The sequence below is a fragment of the Petromyzon marinus genome, chromosome 63, assembly GCF_048934315.1.
Source record: "Petromyzon marinus isolate PM22_M1 ecotype Great Lakes invasive population chromosome 63, UKy_Petmar_22M1.pri1.0, whole genome shotgun sequence".
Classification (NCBI taxonomy): domain Eukaryota; kingdom Metazoa; phylum Chordata; class Hyperoartia; order Petromyzontiformes; family Petromyzontidae; genus Petromyzon; species Petromyzon marinus.
Genome location: NC_133729.1, coordinates 855,693 through 874,674, shown reverse-complemented (window position 1 = coordinate 874,674; position 18,982 = coordinate 855,693). Strand labels below are relative to the sequence as shown.

General features: G+C 53.3%; 1 protein-coding gene across 17 annotated transcripts in view; it reads left to right on the top strand.

The window, feature by feature from the left end:
* LOC116955972 (uncharacterized) overlaps positions 1 to 18,982 on the top strand; it is a 214,648-nt gene that overhangs the window by 169,792 nt on the left and 25,874 nt on the right. For 11 of the 17 annotated variants that reach the window (XR_012930131.1, XR_012930132.1, XR_012930129.1 and 8 more), the window contains one exon: positions 6,098 to 6,210. The exons of 4 other annotated variants lie outside the window; for them this stretch is intronic. Coding sequence is in view for 3 of the 13 variants with exons in the window: in XM_032977353.2 (XP_032833244.2) it covers positions 6,098 to 6,210 (113 nt within the window). In the remaining 10 variants the exon portion in view is untranslated. Of the gene's footprint in view, positions 1 to 4,578; positions 5,282 to 6,097; positions 6,211 to 6,611; positions 9,401 to 18,982 lie in introns of those variants that run through there. 2 more of the 17 variants (XM_076053830.1, XR_012930134.1) reach the window with 2 other exon arrangements.

The following is an 18,982-nucleotide window of genomic DNA, read 5'->3' as shown; positions in this document are numbered from 1 at the left end:
ATATTTTTCACAGCAGTGGGCGGGGGGGGGCGGCGAAGGTTGTGGGTGCTGCTGCAGCGTGGGACGTCCGCGTGTCATCCCAATCGAGGAATTTGCGGATGCGTTTTTCAGCGTCGCGATGTGGTGTTTGGCCCGATAGCGGTTACACATCGCTGCGAAGCGACGCGGAGAGCGAGAGCGGCGCGCGCGGTATTCTTGTACGGCTTCACTTGCCGCACCGCCTCCAAGTGTTCGCCCGGGGGGGAGGACGAGCCCGGTGTTAGATTCGAAACCCCCGGGCACCCGAGTGCGTCGCTGCCTCCACCACGATGTGCCGGGACAACGGTGGCGGTGAATTCGCTCTGCCGGCCTAGCGATAACAAGTTTCGATTTAAAGCTTTCGTGACTGCAATGATTCGTCTTCTTTGGTTCTTTCGGTAAAGTCACCACGTAGAATGAGAATAAAATAATAAATTGATAAAATAACACAATAAAATTCTCACGACGTTTCGGCCACAACACAAGCGGCCTTCATCAGGTGAAGGGGCGAGACTGTCTGGTAGGACACTCCAGCGCTGTCCTACCAGACAGTCTCGCCCCTTCACCTGATGAAGGCCGCTTGTGTTGTGGCCGAAACGTCGTGAGAATATTATTGTGTTATTTTATTTTATTAATTTATTATTTTATTCTCATTCTACGTGGTGACTTTACCGAAAGAACCAAAGAAGATAGCGATAACAAGGTCACAATTTTGTGGGGGTGGTGGTGGTGGGGGGGGGGTAGCGATTCGATTAAAATCTTCGTTTTTATTTTGTTGCCGTCGATGCGCCGGTTTTGTTTTTTGGGTTTCGTCTCGCTGGCGAAGTCTTTTTGTTGGAAGTTGCCGCAAGAAAAAAACGTCCTCCGCGTGCGTCGCGAATGACGCGTGGACATAACAGAGAGAAGACTCTCGGGCAGCTGGGACACGTGCTGAGAATGGAAGCCGAGTCCGCAGCGAAGACTCTCCCACGGTGGGACACCACGAGGGAAATGACCGCCGGGGCCAGGCCGAAGGCTGCCTGGCGACGCACCGTTCAAGGCCAACTAAAGACCACGGCAGAGAAAGCTGCTCAAGACCGTCCGGCATGGCCGTGGGCTTGTTAGCGGCCTTGTGCTCCACATGGGGCGAAGAGGTGTAAGAAGAATCGCGAATGAGTTGATTCTGACACGCGTGCGCCGTGAGTCTCCGCCATAGGTGAATGATGCAGCGCCACTGAGAACTATCGTTTTTCAAGGGACCCTTGGTAAATAAAATCTATTGCTGTTGTTATCGTCGCATGCCCAATGTCAGCAGCGCACAACACAGAACCCTCTGGCAACCCACTGGTGCATGAAGGCTCCCCTCCATGTAAATCGCGGGAGTTGTTTGACCGTACTTCACCGTTTTTGGTCAGCGCGGGTCAGTTACAAGGCACAGGTTCGGATATCATTTGCCACTGATGTTATCCGCAGCCGGAACTCTCGCTCGTGTGTTCATAGAGCGGCGTGCTAACCACTGCACCACCGCTCTCCCCCATTTAACAGCAATGCTGTACGTACGTAAATATATACCTGCAGATTTACACCTGCATATTTTAGTTTGCGTGAGTGTGTGCGTGCCCATATGGCGGGGAGCAGTGGTTAGCGTGCTGCGCCACGAACCCGGAGTGCCGAGTTTGATTCCCGCTCATGGCCAGCGACCGTGGCGGAGTAAATACGCCGGTCCTGATGCCTCTCCTAGCTCCGTCCAGCCTCAAAAGATCGTCGGCACGGCGCGCATAAAACATCAGCACTGGGGAGACAAAGACGGTCGGGATCGGCATTGTCCACCCCGCCCTCTCGTGTGCCGTTGCCAGCCTTCCTGGCGGGCGCCTCGCAAGCGGCACTTGCCCGGGAAAGTCTGCCGTGGCTGTAACGGGCGGGATCTTTGTCTCTGTCCGACGCCGCGTGAGACTCGGCTTGGTCAGATTTGGCAGCCGACCCACGTGGTTTTTTTGGGGTTGTGAATTCTAAACCTCCGCCCCCCCCCCTCTCCTCCGCCTTGTGCCCATTAACATCGTCTCCACTCGGGGGCTGATAAAAATGAACGCCACCTGGTGAGCCAAGGAGCACTTCAGTGGGAAGGGAACGGCGTCAGGGGCTGCGGTGATGGCGGTGGTGGTCGCTCGCGTGAGGGACGGACCGTGAATGAGGTCTGTCCGCGACGAGCTCCCAAAGGTCATTAGTGCCGTGACCTCCGCGCTCGCTCGCAGCCGTCCACCGATTATCCGCGGGCGGAATTCGCCCGCTCGCGAGAATTTCGTCGGAGCGCGCGAACGGGGGAAATTGGTCACGTGGTCACCACGGAGACTCGCACGGAGACACTTGTGCAGAGGCCCGAAGACTCACGCAGAGATCCGTTGACTCACACAGAGACCCATGGACTCACAGAGACCCGTAGACTCGCACAGAGACCCATGGACTCACACAGAGATCCATAGACTCACAAAAAGATCAATAGACTCACATAGAGACCCTAGACTCACATAGAAAACCACAGACTCACAGATACCCGTAGACTCACACAAAGTCCCATATGCTCACACAGAGTCCCGTAGACTCACACAGAGACCCATAAACTCACACAGAGATCCGTTGACTCACACAGAGACCCATAGACTCACAGAGACCCGTAGACTCGCACAGAGACCCATGGACTCACACAGAGATTAATAGACTCACAAAAAGATCAATAGACTCACACAGAGACCCGTAGACTCGCACAGAGACCCATAGACTCACACAGAGTCCCATAGACTCACACAGAGACCCATAGACTCACACAGAGACCCGTAGACTCGCACAGAGACCCATAGACTCACACGGAGACCCATAGACTCAGAGACCCATAGACTCACAGAGACCCATAGACTCACACAGAGACCCATAGACTCACACAGAGACCCATAGACTCACACGGAGACCCATAGATTAGAAGGGCTCCCGAGATGTCACTGGTGCAGGGCAGCAGGAGCAGAGGGAGACCGAGGGGGTGAGATGGGAGGACCGTGAATGGGGGTCAGAGAAGAAGCAGAGAGGGAGGACATCTGACCGTCTGTGCGTATGTATGTCGAGCCTCTTTCGCAGCAATAAGAAACTTAAGGTTGGGAGAAGTTGTTGATCTATGGGGATCTCCAAGTAAGTCCACGGGTCTTGGAAGTGGATACGTCTGTATGTAGTTTAACACGTAGTAGGCTTTCACGACCAATATCCATAATAGAGGGGGTTTTGGGGGGGTTAGATCTCATAAATATATAAAAGTGTCGGTAAAACCCGCCACCATCCGACACAGCCAACTAGTAAGGGTTGTCACGTAAAGAGAACGTGGCCAATTCGTCACTAGTACAGCAACACCGGTGTGCTGTGGCTTGGCTCTCCAACACACCGGTGTGCTGCACTAGTGAGTGGCCGTGCCAGCCTTCATGGGGTGCTCGCTAATCTCACTTGCCCCATCATTCTGTGAAGGATGCACGGGGGGGGGGGGGGGGGTGAATCTCTGTCCCCGTGTATAAGGGCTGCGGATGTGACGAGAGGAACAGGCTCCCTCTCCACATCCGACTCTCCGCGTCGCGTTCCTCTTCACGCGCTGCCCTTCCTCTTCCGCCACCCCTACCAGCACCACCTCACGCCTCCTCACCGCCGCAGCCTCCGCCCCGCTCCCTCCCTCCACCCTGGGTCACTAGCCCCATCCCTCATCTTGCCGCTTTGCACCGCGGCCGGCAAGCGTTGTCAAGCGGCTCGGCGAAAGGCCCTCTGTGAATCCGGAATGGAATGGAATCGAGTGGCGCGGGATAGAAGTTCACGGGGAAAGGAATCCCGAGCAACCAACTCTCCCCCTCACTCCACCGCGGCAGCCGGCGACGCTCCCCGGCCTCGGCGAGCCCCCTCCGGCCGAACGACGGAGCGGCGATCTTCGCTGCGCTCGGATCGTCCCTCGAAGTGGCGACGAGGGGTTTAAGGATCGGGGCCTCGCGGGGCCACGAGCGTGACGGCGACGCACCTCCGCGTGACGGGCCCGCCGTCAATTTGGCGTGCTGTGAGGTTGCGATGCGTGTTGCGAGCACGCGCAAGCACATCCACTACATTTTGACGCTTTGTGTTTTTTTTGTTATACCGCGTACGTCCCGCACTGTACGCTTAACATTTCCCACTGTTCTTACGGAATTATTTTATGTGTTTTTTTCTTCCACCCAGAATGTTTTCCCTTCCCGCCCCCCCCCCCCCGCCTCGCCATTGTATTAATGCATGCGGAAAATAATAGCGGATGAGTGACACCTCTGTAAATTGACCTTGCGTCCTTGACACAGTAATTCCTAGAGGCCCTTGGAGCAATTCCTTTCATGGCGGTGATATGTACGGCGAGGAGAAGGGGGTGGGGGGGGGGGAGAGAGGGAGGGGGGTTGATGGGGTGGAGGGGGGCAGTGTGTGGTTGAGGGGCAGTGGCTGGTGGGGTTGAGGGGGGGAAAGGTGGCGGAGAGAGAGAGAGAGAGAGAGCGATGGAGGGAGGGGTGGTGGTGGTTGTGGGGGCAGTGGGGCGGCGTCGCAGTGGGGGGGGGGCGCGGGTGGAATGAAATACATTTTGTAATCCCGGAATGACCCCGACTCTGATCTACAAATTTAATCAGGTGCTCAATTCTGCTCGTGACCTCCAAGCGTCTAAATCACCTCGACGGCGTGCCGGCTCGTAATGACGTTATATGAGCCCGCGCCGCGCAATTTCCATCGGCCCGCCAGGCCGGGACCGGGGCCGTTGCTGGCGTGGCAGCTGATTGCCAACCGGCGGGTGTAAATGCATTTGGGGCCATTTCACGGTGAAAGGCAAGTGGCCTTTAGATCAGAAGGAATACTTTTCAACTGTGTATCGATCGTCAGGGCGCTGCGGCGGCTTAAATGTAATACTGGACTTCCGCTTGGCTGAAAGTGGTTTTTTGAGTTAAAGGTTTCGGAAGAAATTGCATCAGAATAATGGCGGTGTTTGAAGCGAGTGTACCCCTGTCCTCCCCCCCCCCTCCTCCCCCCACCGTCCCCGTATTTTTTGAGGATGCGAAGAGACGTCGTCGTCCGCCTGTCATCGGCTCTCAGGACAAATTTGCGCTCGGAGGAAATTCATGTGCCGTGTTTAAAAAAAAAAAAAAACGCGCCCGCGCTTAGTTATACGCCCCGCGCTTGTGATCATCGGCAGGGGCGGCAGCCGCATCGCTGTGGAGACGGCCGGATTGCCGTGATTACGATGGAAGATTGAGAGGTTTGACACGCGCACGCGCGCGCGTATACGAAGACAAAGCTCCCCGACCCCGTGTATCCCGATAGGCCGTCAAGGCGAGTGCTGTTGGCGAGCGCCTATTAATGTCGCCGCCGCCGCCGCCGCCCCGGTGCACACGCACCAAGACAGACAGATGGAGAGAGGTGTTGCCAGCCATCGCGCCTGGCCCGGTGCTCATCTTCACAAACAGGCGAGGAAACAGTTGCGTAGTGGTTAGTAGCCGCCACTGCCCTCCGAGCCCGGCCGGTTCCGAGTTCGATTCCCCCGGCCACGGCCAACATTCGTTGGTGATTTGAAACCTGAACCGGTCGCGGGCACCGCCGATCCCTCTCCGTGGCGTGGTGACGCGGCCACCCGGCGTCAGCCCACTCGCCCCATCCTGCGCCGAGCCTCGTGGTTCCTATCCAAAATGGCCACCGTGGTTCGTGCCGCGTTCACGAATTGGACCGCGCGAACGAATTGGCCGCGTTTCGTTCTTACGCGACGCAAAACCTACCTCGCTGATTGGCTGTGTCGGTTGGGCGGTGGCAGATGTCACACCGCGCATTTATATTTTACGCGATCGAACCCCCCCAAAAAAAAACCTCTGCTATGGATAATATCGGTTGCGAAAGCCTACTACTACTGCTGCTACGTGTTGAACAGGCTGTAAATGTTGTTGTTGCCCTTCTCCACGCAACTCTTGATTTCTACGGTTGGCTACGAAGAAGTTCGATGGTACGTACGTACTACTGTGCATACCTGGCAAATTTTTCACCATCTTGCTCCCCCCCCCCCTTCCACCCCCGCCCTGTGTAGATCATGAGCGCGCAAAAAAATGCATCGATCGTTCTTCGGGGCACGGCTGTGGCAAAAGCACGCCGAAGGCACGTGCCGGCAAGATGCGCGATGAAATTGCGCATTGGCGTGAGGTGAGCCGTGATAACGACGCGTTTTATTCGGGGAGGGGGGGGGGTAAGTTATAAAATTAGTGTGTTTTTTTGTTTTAATAAATTCTCTGTAAAAGAGCGTAAGAACAGAATTAAGGCGGAAAAAAGTGACGACTTGAGTGGAAATAATAAGTTAGCGAAATACTAAAAGTGGGCGTTTTTTCTTATTTTTTGTTACTGATAATTGAAATGGTGTACACACGCATTTGCTCGTTGACACACAAAGACAAAGATTCCCCCCCCGTGTAGCCTTAGCAGACTGTTGGGGCAAGTGCTGTTAGTGAGCAGCAGCAGCTATGAAGGCCAGCACAGCACACGAGGGGGTGGGTGGCTAACACCACGCCCGGCCGACTTTGTCTCCCCATGTTTACACACCGCACCAGGTACTCATTTCGGCTGAGTCCACTTAGAAGAGGCCCAGGACCCGTTCAGATAATCGGCACCGGTGTTGGCCGTGAGCGGGAATTGAACTCGGGTCGCCAGGTTTGTAGAGCAGCACGCTAACTGCTACACCAACTGCTCCCCACTTATTCACAAATATCAAAAGACTCCCCGTATAGCCTGTAACAGACTGTTGGGGCAAGTGCTGTTCGTGGGCACCTATGAAGGCCGGCACAGCACATGAAGGGGTGGATGACCAGCACCACGCCTGGGAATGAGCGCACGCGCGCGCGCGCAAACACGCACATTATTTGTTTCGTACATAAATCGTATTTGCTGAGCATGGACTCAAAAAGGCCCCAGCGGCCCGTAACAAACAGCACTATCAAGTGAGCAGAGCCGGAGCATTTCCTCTCGCCGCGCTCTTTTGAGTCCAGGCCGTCACGAATGCACGCCGATAACAACGCGTCGGCTGTCCGGAAACGAACTCTGTCTTCATGCCTCTTGCGAAAACACGACCCGGGCCTCAGGCGATGGAAGACGAACGTGCAATAGTCGATACATTCCTTTCATTGAGCAAGGTTTATAGATGGGCTATTCTGTCGTCGCCCACGATGATGGCAGCAGCAGCGTTGTGGTTCGGAAGCCCGATGATGCCAAAGTGGAGTCCCACTAGCCATGACGAGAGGGCTTCAAAAGAGAGAGCGAGAGAGTTTGTGTCGCTGTTCCTCCTCCGTTGACGGAGCGCAGACCACAGTGGTGTTGACTGGCCTGTCTTTAATGTATCTCAATGTGTTTCTGTAGGGTCTCTGTGGGGTGTCTATGGGTTCAATCTATGGTGCATAGCTTGGGTTGCATGGCCAAAGTTGCACTCCTGTGATTTGTATATAATGCGTCTCTGTGGGTCTCTGCGAGTCTCTGTATATCTATGTGTCTCTGTGTATATCTATGTGTCTCTGTGTATATCTATGTGTCTCTGTGTATATCTATGTGTCTCTGTGTATATCTATGTGTCTCTGTGTATATCTATGTGTCTCTGTGTATATCTATGTGTTTCTGTGTATATCTGTGTGTCTCTGTGTATATCTATGTGTCTCTGTGTATATCTATGTGTCTGTGTGTATATCTATGTGTCTCTGTGTATATTTATGTGTCTGTGTGTATATCTATGTGTCTCTCTGTATATCTATGTGTCTCTGTGTATATCTATGTGTCTGTGTATGTCTATGTGTTTCTGTGTATATCTATGTGTCTGTGTGTATGTCTGTGTCTCTGTGTATATCTATGCGTCTCTGTGTATATCTATGTATTTCTGTGTATATCTATGTGTCTCTGTGTATATATGTGTCTGTGTGTATGTCTATGTGTCTCTGTGTATATCTATGTGTCTCTGTGTATATCTGTGTGTCTCTGTGTATGTCTATGTGTTTCTGTGTATGTCTATGTGTCTATGTGTATATATGTGTCTGTGTGTATATCTATGTTTCTGTGTGTATATCTATGTGTCTCTGTGTATATCTATGTGTCTCTGTGTATACCTATGTGTCTGTGTATATCTATGTGTCTGTGTATATCTATGTGTCTCTGTGTATGTCTATGTGTCTCTGTGTATGTCTATGAGTAACTCTGCATGTCTCTCCGTCTTCCTCTTGCGTATGGCAGTGTAGTTCGTGACCTGTTGGACAGTGCTGCTGCTGCTGCCTCTGCCATACGGTCCCATTGGCTTGGGTTGCATGACCACGATCGCACGACTGTGGCCCGTGACAATGGGAGGGAATGCCGCAGTCAAAGTCTCGTGACCTGCGGTGTGGTGAGCGAGCGAGTGTGTTGTTGTGAGCTGGGACACGGCGTTCGACACGGTGTGCGCGAGTCGAAGCGGTCCATCTCTGGTGGGGACGTAAACTCCTCCTGGACTTGGGCAAAAGGGGTGTCACGGCGTGAACTGCTCGATTTCCACGATGGTAGCAGTGACAGAAGAGAGAAAAGGAAGCGAATGAATAACGGGTTGGGATCGAGCGAATCGGTGAGCCGCAAGAGTATCAGCCAGCCGCAGTTGTCAGCAGGATCATAGCACATTGTGCTCACAGCTGGGCACGTAACCACGCATCGATTCATCGGTTGAAATCGATATTACATTAATCCCTCAGTTTAACGCGGGTAATCAATGCGTTCCTGAAAAGTGCCGTGCGACGTGAAAATGTGTGAGGCGAGGGATTAGTGAGTTACTGAATCACATTCGCGGGCTGTAAAATCAGACTGCGGGACAAATAACTGACATGAGGGCACGTCACTGCGTGCCGTATCATTCTGCTTTACTGTATCATTCCACTTTACTGTATCATTCTGCGTTACTGTATCATTCCGCTTTACTGTATCATTCCACTTTACGGTATCATTCCACTTTACTGTATCATTCCGTGTACTGTATCATTCCGCGTTACTGTATCATTCCACTTTGCTGTATCGTTCTACCTTACTGTATCATTCCGCTTTACTGTATCATTCTGGCATTACTGTATCATTCCGCTTTACTGTATCATTCTGCGTTACTGTATCATTCTGCGTTACTATATCATTCCGCTTTACTGTATCATTCCACCTTACTGTATCATTCCGCTTTACTGTATCATTCTGGCATTTCTGTATCATTCCGCTTTACTGTATCATTCTGCGTTACTGTATCATTCTGCGTTACTGTATCATTCTGCATTACTGTATCATTCTGCTTTACTGTATCATTCTGCTTTACTGTATCATTCCACTTTACTATATTATTCCGCTTTACTGTATAATTCCACTTTACTGTATCATTCCACTTTACTGTATCATTCCGCGTTACTGTATCATTCCGCGTTACTGTATCATTCCACTTTACTGTATTATGCCGCTTTACTGTATCATTCCACTTTACTGTATCATTCCACTTTACTGTATCATTCCACTTTACTGTATCATTCCACTTTACTGTATCATTCCACTTTACTGTATCATTCCACTTTGCTGTATCATTCCACTTTACTGTATCATTCCGCTTTACTGTATCATTCCACTTTACTGTATCATTCCGCGTTACTGTATCATTCCACTTTACTGTATCATTCTGCTTTACTGTATCATTCTGCTTTACTGTGTCATTCCGCTTTACTGTATTATTCCACTTTACTGTAACATTCTGCGTTACTGTATCATTCCACTTTCCTGTATCATTCCGGTGTTACTGTATCATTCCACTTTACTGTATTATTCCACGTTACTGTATCTTTCCACTTTACTGTATCATTCTGCTTTACTGTATCATTCCACTTTACTGTATCATTCCACGTTACTGTATCATTCCGGTGTTACTGTATCATTCTGGCGTTACTGTATCATTCCGCTTTACTGTCTCATTCCGCGTTACTGTATCATTCCACGTTACTGTATCATTCCGCATTACTGTATCATTCCACTTTACTGTATCATTCCACTTTATTGTATCATTCCACTTTACTGTATCATTCCACTTTACTGTATCATTCCACTTTACTGTATAATTCCGCTTTACTGTATCATTCCACTTTTCTGTATCATTCCACGTTATTGTATCATTCCGCTTTACCGTATCATTCCACTTTACCGTATCATTCCACTTTACCGTATCATTCCACTTTACCGTATCATTCCACTTTACCGTATCATTCCACTTTACCGTATCATTCCGCTTTACCGTATCATTCCGCGTTACCGTATCATTCCGCGTTACCGTATCATTCCGCTTTACCGTATCATTCCGCTTTACTATTCCGCTTTACTGTATCATTTCGCTTTACCGTATCATTCCGCTTTACTGTATCATTCCGCTTTACTGTATGATTCCGCTTTACTATATCATTCCGCGTTACTGTATCATTCCACTTTACTGTATCATTCCGCTTTACTGTATCATTCCGCTTTACTGTATCATTCCGCTTTACTGTATCATTCCGCGTTACTGTATCATTCCGCGTTACTCTATCATTCCGCGTTACTGTTAAATTCTGCATACGGTGTCGTCGCTGTACCGCTCAGCCGCGCGGCTCAAGAAAGCAGTTTGCCGTCGGCCGCTCGGAAAGCTCGTTCCGGGTCGTGCAAAAAGCGTTCCTTCGTAGAGCAGAAGAAGAAGAAGAAGAAACGCGTTCGAGTCCCAGTGAGGGGCTCGGCCAGTACCACTCTCACGATCGGTGCGGCTGATCGTGAGGAAGCGGAAGTCACTCGTTCGGCCGTCGCGTGCGGAGAATAGTACGCGAGCTCTCCGCTCACGTTACGTCCGAGGCTGACGGAGCGGACAAGAAAGCGTGCCAACGAGGCGGATATCGGGAAGGCGGTGGTTGGGGGGGGGGTTGGGGGGGAGAATACGAAACAGACGGAAGAAATGAGCGAGAGAAGAAAAAAAATGAATCACGTCAGTCCGTGACAGAGCTGCCACCTGCCTTGGCTATTTTAAGGCAACTGCTGTCCTGGGAAATCTGTTGTTTTAATAATAACAATAACCATGATGATGGTGATGATACGCCTTTCGGGAACAATGCTGTTACGTGGAGTTCTCCCCTCGCGTGGTTTTGTCAGATGTTCTTTTTGCTCCCTCGATGTGCCCCAAATTTTGGTCCTTGTTCATCTCCCCGGGATAATTTGCACGAGACAGCATCCCAGCAAAATAACCGACGAGCACCCTCCTCACCCCCCCGCACCGTGCTCCGGTGTTGTTGCCGCGCGAGCGGTGAGGTGGTGAGCGCCTATGAATGCCGGCACGCCACACGAGGGGGTGGGTGGCCAGCACCACGCCCTGCCGCCTTTGTCTCCCCGTCGCTGATGTTTTATACGCACTGCCTACCTGGTCCTCTTTAATGCCGAGTCGATCTAGGAGAGGACAAATATTGCTCACCGTTATTGCTCGCGAGTGGGAATCGAACTCGGGTCGCCGGGTTCGTAGCGCTAACCGCTGCGCCACCGCTCACCGGCACTCGCCGGCACTCACCGGCACTCACCGGCACGCGTGCGTGGAATCGTCACTCAACAGAGGCTCGGCGAACCGCCTGCAAAGGCTGTGCGGAGGATCGTCGTCTTTGAGGCAGAGCAGTGGGCACAGCGTTTTAGTGCCACGAACCCCGGCGACCTGAGTTCAGATCCCAATCGGTCTCTGGCACTCCCCCCCCCCCCCTAGGTCAACCCAGCCTGAAATGTGTACCTGGTTCAGTTCGGTGTGCCGTGCCGGCCTTTCATAGGTGCTCACTTAACGGCCCTTGCCCCAACGCTCCGTGAAAGGCTATCGTGTGGATCTTTGCGCCTTTGTCTTTTTATCAAGTCTGTCATTTTCATTTTGTGACCACGCGCGCGTGTGTGTGTGTGTGTCATATTCGTGTGCGTGCGTGTGTGTTCCCATCCCTTGTAGTCTCGTGTGTGTGTGTATTTCAATCTGTCATATTCACATCCCGGTGCTCGTGTGCGTGTTTCCACGTCGATCGTATCCGTGTGTGCGTGTGTCGCCGAGTCATTATAAGCGTGTGTGAGTGTTCCAGTCTGTCATTTTCGTGTACACGTGTGCGTGTGTGTTCTAGTCTGTCATGTTCATGACGTCAGTCAGTGTGTTTGGCACAAGCTCGTGCAGCTGATGCTGTGCGCACACGTACGCACAAAGACGCACAAAGACAAAGATCCCCCGTGTAGCCTGGAACAGAACTGTAGGGGCAAGTGCTGTTAGCGAGCACCTATGAAGGCTGGCACGGAACACGAGGGGGGTGGGTGGCCAGCACCACGCCCGACCGCCTTTGTCTCCCCAGTGGCGATGTTTACACACCATCGCACCAGCTACTCATTTGAGGCTGAGTCGACCTAGTGGAGGCCCAGGACCGGTTCAGATAATCGTCACCGGTGTTGACCGTGTGCAGGAATCGAACCCCCAGCACGCTAACCGCTACACTACCGCTCCCCACTACACACACACACACGTACACACACACGTACACACACACGTACACACACACCCGGCGCTTGTCTTGCTTCGGGTGTGTTTACGATCGCGAACGGAGCGATGCGCTCCAGCTCGTGATGAATCCCCGACGCCAAGTCGCGTGACATCACGGGTCAGCAGTTCATGTGCGAGGGGTCGCCCTTCTGGGCTGGTCTTTTTTTTATATTTCTCGTGCGGCATTAAAAATGAAGAAAGGCTCCGTGATGCATGCCCCTGTCCCCATCGCTGCCTGTCGCTTTCATCATTTTCCGCCGGTGAAAAACTATTATCTGCTCTCGTCTCTCTCTCTCTCTGACGCTCGCCGCGCTCTCCCGTGCTCTCCATCTGCTCTTCCTTCACTTTCACTCTCTCTTTGTCTCGCTATCTCTCATTTTCTCGCCCGCTCTCTTAAATATCTTTCTATTTTGGGGGGGGGGGGGAGGGAGGGGGGTTGCGTGGAGGGGAGTGGGGCTCTCGTGCCCATCTCTCTCCTCTCTGCCGCTCGCCGCTCTCTCACCAACTCCTCTCTCGCTCCGTCGCGATGTCTCACAAGGCTCCCCCCCCCCCCCCCGTTTCTTCATCACTTCGCCCGCCCACCGCCCTCCGTCCCTCTCCCCTCTCATCCCCCACCCCCCCCCTCGTATCTCAAATTTACATTTAACCCTCCGTCGGCAAGCGGCAGTCTCCTCCGCTTCCCATGCGCTTCCCGCTCGCTTCCCGCTCGCTCCCCACACTTACACGCTTTCCGGTGGCTAGGCGTTCCCGTCTTCACGGGGCTCCGTTCAACCTCCAGCGCCGACGCCAGCCAGCCCAGCCGGCCGACGGTGACATTCGGTCATCCTCCGTCGCATCCCTCCCTCTCCTTTTCCCGTGGCGGCCCCTTCGCGATCCGCTTCGAGGGCGTGCGTGCCCGCGGAGATGCCAACGGGGGGCGGGGTGGGGGGGGGGGCGACGCTCTTAATTTTTATTGTTTGTTTTGAAACGGGCGTGCGGGCGTTACTCTGCGTGGGGGGCTCCAACCCCCCCCCCCCCCCCGAACGATCTCCACGCCGGCGGGCGCCGCGTTCTCGACGCGAAAACCAAAAAAAAACGTAGCGAGCGGAGGCGAGGTGAGGAGGGTTAATCTCGGCACCGTCCTCCCCCCGCCATCCCCACCCCCCACCCCCCGTGTACCCTCCCCTCGTCGCCCGCCCATCCGTCCGTGAGCGTCAGGTTTTTCTTTATCTGCCCGTCGCGTTTTTTTTTAATTAAAAGCACGAAGTTCTGACGCGTCGGCGGCTTTAAGAGCCCAAGCCGCTGGTTGAGGAGCGGCCCGTCCTTCACAACCCCACGAGCAGCGGCGTCACGCACTCCGGCCCCCGCTGATTGTTTTGCCGAAACAAATCTCCCTCTCGGCCCCACGCCCCCACTCCTTCCACCCAGTGCGCGTGTGTGTGTGTGCGTGTGTGTGTAAGTGTGTGTGTTCGTGTGTGTACGCGTGTGTAAGTGTGTGTGTGTGTGCGCGTGTGTGTGTGTGCGTGTGTGTGTGCGCGCGTGTGTGTGTGTGTGCGTGTGTAGCGGTGCGTGTGTGTTTAGCGGTGCGTGCGTGTGTGTGTGCGCGCGCGTGTGTGTGTGTAGCGGTGCGTGTGTGTGTGTGTAGCGGTGCGTGCGTGTGTGTGTGTAGCGGTGCGTGCGTGTGTGTGTGTGTAGCGGTGCGTGTGTGTGTGTGTAGCGGTGCGCGTGTAGCGGTTGGCCGCACCGCGCTGCCAGCGCGGCAAGCGGAGTTTCCCACTCGCGTGCCGGTGACGGCGTCTTGGTATGTCAAGGCGCTTCTAGGGCCACCCCCCCCCGCCCCCCTTTGGTCGACTCGATCGAGTGCGCCCGGTGCGCGGTGCCTGTCCACGCCAACGCGTTGCCGCGGCGTTCCGTGGGCGTTTCTCGCTCGCGACGACTCGCCCCGGCGGTCCGGCGGAGGCTAGGGCGGCGGTCGGGGGGGTGTCTTTGTCGTTTGCGGAGCTTCGCGGCTGAGAAGCGCAACGCGTTGGCGACAGCGCGGCGACGGTGTGGAGGGAGATATTAAGAGGCGCTTCGCCGTGCGTGCGCGTGCACGTAAATATATCCGAATATACGTAATATCTTTTTGGGTTTTTTTTATATATATAGTTGCGCGGGGAAAATGTGGTCAATTTTGCTCGCCGTAATTGAGCTGACAGAGAAGGCTTTTGCTAAATATTTCACGAGCGTATTGTAATCTCCGCGCGGTCCGCGTGTGTGTGTTTTATTCAGGGCGTGCCTAATGTGCGGTCGTAATGTAAGATAGGGCGGTGTGGCTGTGGGGAGGGGAAGGGAGGGGAGGGATGGAGGGAGGGATGGAGGGCAGCGTGAGGGTGGCTGAGGTGAGGGTTATGGTGACGGAGAGAGAGAGTCTTTGTTCCATGACCAGATCATGAACATTTTTCACAGCGCACACCGATGCCCCAGAATGTAGCTCGCACATCTAAACACATACATGTGGTGTAAATTATCCAGCCACGTGGCCCGGCGGTGGGGCGAGCGGCTCGTTGTGGGGCAGAGATCGCGCGTGGGAACGTGGAATTTCCACCCGCGGCATGAGCGGAGAACGGAGCCGACCCCGCGCCGATCGTCTCGAGCGGGGTGGAAACGTCCCCCCCACCACCCCCACCCCTCTCTCCCGAGACTCGGATTCGTCATCGACGACGACGACGAAAACCGGATAATTCGGCGCGGTTCGCCGCGTCGAAGCGGCAATCGACGCGGCGCCAGCGACCGCGCGGATTCGCCCTCCGCCTGAGGGGGTTCTCGGACGCGCGCAGAGCGCGAGGACCACGACTCTCCGGCCCTCCCCTCACCGCGCGCGACGCTGCCAAGTTTAACGGCAGAAGCCCCGGGAAGGCGCGAAAGAAGGGCGGCAATTGACGAGCGCCCCACCCATACCACACACCCCTCCCCTGATGGAGTGATGTTGTCGTTATGTTAATTAGGTTCGAGAACGCGTCGTTAGGCCGCGTGTTGTGACGCGGATTGATGCGCCGCCCGGCCCGCTTGTGCTCAACTCCTTCGGCCGCGACGCTGCCCTCACCCCCCCCATCCACCCCAGCGGTTGTGGCAGTGGTGATGGCAGTGGTGGTAGTGGTGGCGTGGTGGCGGTGATGGCAGTGGTAATAGTGGTGATAGTGGTGGTTGGTGATAGTGGTGGTGGTGGTGGTAGGGATGGTGGTGGGGGCGGTGGTGGTGGTGGTGGTGGTTGTGGCGGCGATGATAGCGGTGATAGTGGTGGCGGTGATGGTGATGCCGGCGGTGGCAGTGGTGGCGGTGATGATGGTGATGGTGGTTATGGCGGTGGTGGCAGTGGTGACAGTGGAGGTAGTGGTAGCGGTGGCAATGGCGGTGGTGGTATTGGTGGCAGTGATGGTGATGGCGGTGGTGATGGCGCTGATAGTGGTGGTTGGCGATAGTGGTGATGGTGGTAGTGATAACGGTGGTGGTAGTGGTGGCAGAGGTGATAGTGGTGATGGCGGTCGTGGTGGTGGGAGCGGTGATGGTGGCAGTGGTGGTGATGGTGGCGGTGGTGATAGTGGGGATAGTGGTGGTGGTGATGGCAGTCGTGGTGGTGGCAGTGAGGGCGTGGGTGAGTCAGTCTCTCAGTCTCGGCGCCCGCTTCATTACTTCGAATCGACGCGGCAAGTATTGATAACTAGCTGCGTACTCCTTTTTGGTCTACGTCAAAAAGAAATTTTTCCCGCCACGCTAATCGGTCCCATCGCTGCCGTCGCCAGCCCCGTTTCTCATTCATCCCGTGCCTGACTCGGTACCGCGCGCCTCGCCTGCACCACATCTTTCACGGCGACCATCTCATTCGGCGGCTGCCGGCGATAACGAGCGGTGCCCGCCAACTCATCCTGAGCATTCCCGAGGTCGACTCGGCTTCAAACGAGTACACGGTGCGGAGTGTTAATTAAAAAAAAAAAATCAAGCGGCTGGCCGTGGTCCTGGCCACAACCGCCCTCCCGGTGCGCCGCTCCCGCCTTAATAGGCGCTCGCCGAGAGTCCTCTCTCCTCCAGTGGTCTGCGCGGCCGTGCGAGCGATCTTTGACCTTCGCCGCTCGATCAGCTACAGGTCGGGGGACGGGAGAAGGCCGGACGTCCGTGGTGCGTGCGTGTCATCCGGCGGCTTGGGAGGCAAGGGTTCGTGGGCCATGCAGAGGATGGAGACAAACCACTGTAATGGTCAGACAATTATTGTAGGCCAATGGGTTTTCAAGACAGCGCGTATATTTATCAGTCCCGTGTGCGGTTAATGCAGCAACTTGATTCCTTGGTTTCTATTTGGTGTTTGAACAACACAACTCCTGTTTTGTTGCCAGAAAGGGTAACACCCTATTCTTATTTTTGTCACGCAGAAGTAATGACATTTATCTAAACATCTTAACACACCTGTTTTATTTCCAGAAAGGCAACCACCTATTCTTGTTTTTCATACTTTGATACTGGCAAAAAGGTCCAATAGATATAAGAACATTATTGTAGGGGGAATAGTACAGAAACGAGTTTGCTTCCAGCTCACTTAGAATAATAATAATAACCATGTTTCGTTTTTTACAGCGTCATTCATGCGAGTTGCATGGAAGGCAGCAACCAACGCAGTGAGGTGGCTCCAATAATTACCCAAGCTCTTGACCTCTCTCTATGAATATATACTGGGACTTCTCTACTTATGAACATTCAACTTAGAGACTTTCAGAGATACGAACAAACCTGTCCTTACGTCCAGTTGCCTATTCGGACTGAGAGTTGTAAGTTCAGCCGCCACGAAATCGACAGCGGTGGTGTCATCTACATCTGCAGAACGTGAAGAACCAGGGGCATCTACATCTGCAGAACATGAAGAACCAGTGGCATCTACATCTGCAGAACGTGAAGAACCAGTGGCATCTACACCTACAGAACATGAAGAACCAGCGGCATCTACATCTGTAGAACGTGAAGAACCAGGGGCATCTACATCTGCAGAACGTGAAGAACCAGGGGCATCTACATCTGCAGAACATGAAGAACCAGTGGCATCTACATCTGCAGAACGTGAAGAACCAGTGGCATCTACACCTACAGAACATGAAGAACCAGCGGCATCTACATCTGTAGAACGTGAAGAACCAGGGGCATCTACATCTGCAGAACGTGAAGAACCAGGGGCATCTACATCTGCAGAACATGAAGAACCAGTGGCATCTACATCTGCAGAACGTGAAGAACCAGTGGCATCTACACCTACAGAACATGAAGAACCAGCGGCATCTACATCTGTAGAACGTGAAGAACCAGGGGCATCTACATCTGCAGGACGTGAAGAACCAGTGGCATCTACATGTGCAGAACGTGAAGAACCAGTGGCATCTACATCTGCAGAACATCAAGAACCAGGGGCATCTACATCTGCAGAACGTGAAGAACCAGTGGCATCTACATGTGCAGAACGTGAAGAACCAGTGGCATCTACATGTGCAGAACGTGAAGAACCAGTGGCATCTACATCAGCAGAACGTGAAGAACCAGTGGCATCTACATGTGCAGAACGTGAAGAACCAGTGGCATCTACATCTGCAGAACATCAAGAACCAGGGGCATCTACATGTGCAGAACGTGAAGAACCAGTGGCATCTACATCTGCAGAACATCAAGAACCAGTGGCATCTACATCTGCAGAACGTGAAGAACCAGTGCATCTACATCTGCAGAACATGAAGAACCAGTGGCATCTACATCTACAGAACGTGAAGAACCAGTGGCATCTACATCTGCAGAACATGAAGAACCAGTGGCATCTACATCTACAGAACATGAAGAACCAGTGGCATCTACATCTGCAGAACGTGAAGAACCAGTGGCATCTACATCTGCAGGAGAGTAAACAACTTGTAAAGCCACTCCCCCGTCTTCTTTGGTTCTTTCGGTAAAGTCACGTAGAATGAGAATAAAATAATAAAATAAAACAATAAAATTCTCACGACGTGCACGCACGCCGTAGCTACAACTGTGGTCGTCTCGGCGGGCGCGCTACCGGCGGTTGCGCTCCCCCGGCGGGCGAGGCCACACGGCAGCACTCTTCGCAATACAGTTAAACCTTGGATTGCGAGCATAATTCGTTCCGGAAACGTGTTTGTAATCCAAAGCACTCGTATATCAAAGCACTCGTATATCAGTCGTGATCACGTGATGCTCGGCAGACAAAGTGTATGCGTACTACTCGTATTGCAAGACCTCGCTCGTTAATCAAATTAATATTCATCAAAATTTTTGCTCGTCTTGCAAAACACTCGCAGACCAAGTTCCTCGCAATCCACGGTTTTACTGTATGATTAATCGCGGCTGAAAATTGCTCGTTATCGTCACTCCTCCGCCACCGCCGTG